The sequence below is a fragment of the Lemur catta genome, chromosome 12 (assembly GCF_020740605.2).
Source record: "Lemur catta isolate mLemCat1 chromosome 12, mLemCat1.pri, whole genome shotgun sequence".
In the NCBI taxonomy this organism is placed as follows: domain Eukaryota; kingdom Metazoa; phylum Chordata; class Mammalia; order Primates; family Lemuridae; genus Lemur; species Lemur catta.
In genome coordinates this window covers 6,034,323-6,040,923 of record NC_059139.1, presented here as the reverse complement: position 1 = coordinate 6,040,923, position 6,601 = coordinate 6,034,323, and the positions used below count along the sequence as shown (strand labels likewise).

The 6,601-nt window shown below is 39.7% G+C and overlaps 1 protein-coding gene across 1 annotated transcript; it reads left to right on the top strand.

Moving 5' to 3' along the window:
• The first annotated feature begins 5,258 nt into the window (after positions 1 to 5,258).
• Positions 5,259 to 6,146, top strand: TAS2R1 (taste 2 receptor member 1). The gene has a single exon (XM_045566215.1). The coding sequence runs from the start codon at positions 5,259 to 5,261 to the stop codon at positions 6,144 to 6,146; it is 888 nt and encodes a 295-aa protein (XP_045422171.1).
• Positions 6,147 to 6,601: the final 455 nt, after the last annotated feature.

Here is a 6,601-nt window from a genome sequence, read left to right as displayed (position 1 = left end):
AGATCCTAAGAGGCAGGCGGAAGAACATGTCCCTGGAGGTCTTCACCCCAGCACTGAAAGGCAGCTGCCTCTCAGGCTGCAGGGCTGATAGTTTAGCAATCACACAAACGCTGCCCTCCCACGTACAGACGTCTCTCACTCTGCCATCCTTCCGTGTAAGAAGTGCAAGTTTCAGGCAAATTGGTGGCATTTGTCCTGGAATAGTGTGCCTTCAGCAGCCTTTGTGTGTGCTCAGGGAAGAGACAAGTGACGGAAATTATTTAATAAAGAAAAGGTAGCTTAAATCTCATGAATTTTTATTTTTTACTCCATGGAGTTCCCACATCAGAAGGCCTGTTCTACACAAAATAAAGTTCTCCATGAAGAATTGCCTCTGCTCCCCAAGCTAGTTCTAACAAGAGTTATAATATAATATCTGAGAACCAAATGCCCTCTCCAGATGGTAGAATCCAAAAGACAAATAGCACGCTAATAAGTAGAATGGGACATAGTTATTTCTTTTAAGTCTTTGGTGCGCTGTACATTATCTCTGCTAGTTTTCTGTAAGTACTGAGAGACTATATTGCTATTCTAGACTCAGGATGTGAACTTTTTCTCTTTTCATTTTTTCCCCCTTAGTGTTTCAGTTGCTTTCTTGCAATATTGACTTGCCCAGACCATGCTGAAGGTTCACAAAGGCTCAGTTCATAAACATCATGACAATGTTGGAGCAAACAGGAATGAGCTTCATGCTGGTGTTATGACGCGGGTTCTCTAGGAACAGAGAGAGTTAGAAAACAAAGTCTCTCTTTCAAAGTGATTTTGTAATCCTTGTTTTTCTTGTCATCTGGTAGGAAAACCCTTGTATAATTGAGTTTGGTTCTACTTAACAAAGCTGCCATATGCCAAACACCAAATGAATCAATGATTGAAGAGTGCTGAGGAAGAGCAGAAAGCCCAGACCTGCCGTTACAGAGCTGAGTCTCATGGGGCACAGGCAGGTTACTAAGATTTGCATTTGGAAGGACAGGTGTAATGATAGAAGTTTGATTGTGAAACCAAGGACACAGCGGTAATTGCTCTTTTGAGAGTTCTTGGTGTCCTTATGGGCACACCTCGTTTTATTATGCTTCACTTCATTGCACGTCGCAGAGATTGTGTTTTTTACAAATTGAAGCTTGTGGCAACCCTGCATTGATCAAATCTATTGGTGCCACTTTTTTCCAATAGAACACGCTCACTTTGTGTCTCTGTGTCACATTTTGGTAATTCTCATGATATTTAAAGTGTTTTTATTATTTTTATATCTGTTGTGGTGATCTGTGATCAGCGATCTCTGATATTACTATTGTAGTTGTTGTGGGGCACCACAAACTGTGCCCATATAAGACAGCAAATTTAATTGATAAATGTTGTGCATTCTGACTGCTCCAGTGACAAGCCATTTCCCATCTCTCTCCCTCTCCTTGGGCCTCACTATTTGCTAAAACACAACAAAATTGAAATCAGGCCAATTAAGACACTGCATTGGCCACTGTTTAAGTGAAAGGAAAAGTCACAAGCTTCTCACTTTGTATCAAGTTAGAAATGATTAATCTTAGTGAGGAAGGCATGTTGAAAGCTGAGATAGACCAAAGACTGGGCCTCTTTCAACAGTTAGCCAAGTTTTGAATGCAAAAGAAAAGTCCCTGAAGGAAATTAGAAGTTCTACTCCAGTGAATACATGAATGATAAAAAAGCAAAACAGCCTTATTCCTGATATGGAGAAAGTTTTAGTGGTCTTGATACATCAAATCAGCCATCACATTCCCTGTAGCCAAAGCCTAATCCAGAGCAAGACCCAAACTGTCTTCAATTCTATGAAGGCTGAGAGAGGTGAAGAAGCTGCAGAAGAAAAGTTAGAAGCTACCAGAGGTTGGTTCATGAGGTTTAAGGAAAGAAGCCGTCTCCATAACATAAAAGTGCAAGGTGAAGCAGCAAGTGCTGATGCAGAAGCTTCAGCAAGTCATCTAGAGATCTAGCTAAGATCATTGATGAAAATGGGTACACTAAAAACAGATTTTCAGCGTAGACAAAATGGCCTTCCACTGGAAGAAGATGCCATCTAGGACTTTCATAGTTAGAGAGGAAAGGCTTTAAAACTTCAGAGGACAGGCTGATTCTCTTGTTAGGGGCAAATGCAGCTGGTGACTTTAAGCTGAATCCAATGCTCATTTACCATTCCAAAAATTTCAGGGTCTTTAAGAATTATGCTAAATCTACTCTGTCTGTGCTCTATATGGAACAGCAGAGACTGGATGACAACACATCTGTTTACAGCATGGTTTACTGAATATTTTAAGCCTACTATTAAGACTTACTGCTCAGAATAAAAGATGCCATTCAAAATATTACTGCTCATTAACAATGCTCCTGATCACCCAAGAGTTCTGATAGAGATGTACAATGTTGTTTTCATGCTTACTTACACATTAATTCTGCAGCCCATGGATCAAGGAGTCATTTCAACTTTCAAATCTTATTATTTAAGAAACACATTTCATAAGGCTTATAGCTGACATAGGTAGTGATTCCTCTGATGGATCTGGACAAAGTAGATTGAAAACCTTCTGGAACAGATTCACCATTCTGAAATGCCATTAAGAATATTCATGATTCATAGGAGGATGTCAAAGTATTAATATCCACATGAACAGGAATTTGGCAGAAGTTGATTCCAACCCCATGGGTGAATTTGAGGGGTGCAAGACTTCATTGGAAGGAGTAACTGCAGATTTGGTAGAAGTAGCAAGAGAACTAGAGTTAGAAGTGGAGCCTGCAGATGTGAAAGAATTGCTGCAATCTCATGATAAAATGTGAACAGATGAGCCGTTGCTTCTCATGGATAAACAATGAAAGTGGTTTCTTGAGATGGAATCTACACCTGGTAAAGATACTGTGGGTATTATTGAAATGACAACAAAGGATTTAGGATATTACATATACATAAACTTAACTTAGCACCAGATTCTGAGAGGATAGACTTCAATTTTGAAAGTTCTACTGTGGGTAAAATGCTATCAAACAGCGTCACATGGTACAGAGAAATCTTTCATGAAAGGAACAGTCAATTGATGTGGCCAATTTACTGTTATCTTAGTTCAAGGAATTGCCACAGTCATCCCAGCCTTTAGCAACCACCATCCTGATCAGTCAGCAGCCATCAGCATCAAGGCAAGACCCTTCACCAACAAAAAGGGGATGACTTGCTGAAGGCTCTGATGATTGTTAGCATTTTTTAGCAAGAAAGTATCTTTTAATTGAGCAATGTACATTGTTGTTTTAGACATAATGCTGTTGCACACTTAATAGGTTACTACTGTAGTGTAAACGTCACTTTTGCACTGGGGACGCAAAAACTATTGTGTGAATGACTTTATCGTGACATTCGTTCTATGGGGGTGATCTGGAAGGGAACCTGCAATATCTCAAAGGTATGCCTATATTTCATAGGTGGATGCTCTTCCATTTTTGTTTTTCCAGCCTGTGGAATGTAAAATTGGAAAGTTTTTTTTTAGTACTTTCTTCTTTCTACCAGAGGGAGAAGGACAGGGCTCATTCTAGTTGTCAGGCTTGAATTTGGATCTGTTTTGATGGTATCTGCTCGTAAATTGCCTCCCTCCTTCCTCCTTGAAGACACTCCTGTCTGTTCCCTTCATCTCATTGTTGTGACAGGAAGAATGAAGCAGAGTTCTACGTGGCACAGACATTGTATATTCAGAGAATAATAAAGTAACGAAGAGAATTACTCTCACCACTCATTTTTTCACAGGGTTTCCCTTCCAGTTTTCTATGAATATGATTCATCGCAAGTATCCTTTATGACACGTTTAGACAAAGTATAACACACATCCCTAAGGATGTGTGCCTCCTTATGGGGTGGCCAGCACATTGTCATCAAGTGCTAAGTTGGAAAAGCTTCAATCCCCTCAGTGTTTAATAAAGTATTCCCCACCTTGTGTTCTGGTGGTGAACTGTCTAAATAACTAAATTAGTTTTATGTCACATTATACATGTGGCTGGCTCTGCCTTTAGTCTTAGAATGCCTTGAGGACAGAAACTATATTCTATCCACCTTGGTCCCCTCAGTGTTTAGGAGAGTGGTTCTGCCACCTGGGACATTTGGCAACGTCTGGAAGCATTTTTGGTGTCACAGCCTGGGGAGGGGGTGTGCTAATGGCATCTAGTGTGTAGAGGCCGGGAATATGGGAGACATCCTACATTTCCCACATTGCACAGAACAGCCCCCCAACAAAGAATTATTCAGCCCAAAAAGTCAGTGGTGTTGAGGTTGAGAAAACCTGGTTTAGTGTAACATGTAGACCAGTATTCATGTTAATAAATACTAATTTAATTTTTCCCTAAATAATCTGTTATAGCAAAAAATGAATCGTGTACTATTTTATCTTTACTTTTCCCCTACAACAAGTTCATATCATAGAATTCTCATAGTTTTGGAAACATAACAGAAAAGTTTTCAATCCTAGAATTATCCTGTGGATAATTACTGGGATTAATGATGCTGAGTGAGTGTCTTCATTTCATTGCATGTTACCTGCCTTTAGGCTTTTGACCTAGAGTGTACACATACACACACATAAGGCACTTTGCCTTTACATTTAAGAGCACTTTTTGTTTTATCACATATATTTTATTATATAACTATTTTAAATTTTAGGAGGTTCTGAATTGCTCGACCATTGCATATCAGAGAACTACTACTTGGAAGCCTTATGTTGCTGGTTGTGCTGCATCATTACTGCAGAAGTCATAATTTTTTTAAAAATGTTTTTTTTTAAAGAATGCATCAACAACATTAAGTAGAATCACACCTATGGAAGAAATTAATTATTCATGGTAGAGATGAAAGATTGAGTAGCTTTGGCTAATTAACTAGCAGCGAGCCCTTCCCCCAGCCGTCTGAAGGTGTCTGATTCCACCATTTGCTTATGATGACTTTGAAAGCCAGGTATACCTGTAAAATGCAAAAGCCATCACTAGGAACCAAATTCTTGTTAGGGTATCTCTTTCTTATTTGACTGTCTCAGAACTAATTGAGAAAGCAGTGAAATAAACTCAGGTACCCCACCTTCCTACCCCATTGCCTTCATGGTTAAGTCTTGTTAACAGAGGAGTCCTGATCTCATTGAAGAAAAGCGTGCATAAGCCAAAACTCAAACTGTCCAAAAATCTATAACTACATCATTTCTTAAAGCAACTGATTTTTTTTCTTTCTTAAAATGCTAGAGTCTCACCTCATTATCTACTTTCTTTTTGTGGTGATACAATTTCTTACCGGGATTTTTGCAAATAGCATCATCGTGGTGGTGAATGGCATAGGCGTGATCAAACAGAGAAAAATGGCTCCACTGGGTCTCCTTCTTTCCTGCCTGGCAGTTTCCAGAATTGGTCTGCAGGTGTTCATCTTTTTCACTCATCTGGCTATTCTCTCCGTGATAGAATTTCTTACACTTTCTAACGGTTTTGGAATCAGCTTGTTCATAAATGAATCGGAACTTTGGTTTGCCACATGGCTGAGTGTTTTCTACTGTGCCAAGATTGCCAACATTTCTCACCCGCTCTTCTTCTGGTTGAAGATGAGGATATCCAAGCTGGTGCCATGGCTGATCCTGGGGTCTCTGCTATATTCGTGTACCTCTTGTGTTTTGCACAGCAAATATATATGGCTTAATCCCCAAAACCTCTCGGTGGGCTTTTCCTCCAAACACATGAAAGAAAGTCTTGCTTTACAGTATTTCTTTTTTGTCCTGGGGTTCCCCATTCCATTATTTATCTTCCTTGTTGCTGTTCTACTCCTGGTTTTTTCCCTGGGGAGACACACACGGCAGATGAGAAACATGGCGGCAGGCACCAGTGACCCTCGCAGGAGCGCCCACATCCATGCCATGCTCTCCATCCTGTCCTTCCTAATCCTCTTCTTCGTCCACTATACAATGGAAATGTTGATCTCTTCTCAAACTCTTCATTTCAGAAGCTTCAGCTTTTTATTCTGTGTGTCTGCACTTGGTACATACCCCTCTGTACACTCTACCATCTTAATTTTAGGAAATCCTAAACTAAAACAAAATGCTAAGAAGTTCCTCCGCCACATTAAATTATGTCAGTGACAGAAAATTTTGATCGGTTCAATGACTTACCAGTGCCTACCACACCTCCCTCAGCCAAGCAAAGCAGCCTGTTTATAAGTATATAGAACACTGTCTTAAGACTGTTTATCCAGCCTGAGGCATTTTTATGGATTTGCTGCTTTTTCGAAGAGTTGAATTGATTTTCAAAGCACAACATGTGTCACTGGATTACATCAATGTCAATATCCTGGTTGTGATGTTGTATTATCATCTTGCATGTTGTTACCTATTGGGGAAAACTGATTAAATGGTATAGGGGTATTTTGGTATTATTTCTTACAAATGCATGCAAATCTACAGTTATTTCAAAATAAAAAGTTTAAAGAGAAAAGCACACGTTTGAACTTGTGACGTCAGAAGGACACAAGAATGCCATCGGGTTCCTGTGTGTCTGATGCCTGGTCTTAGATGGTTTACCCCAACTTGACTGTTCA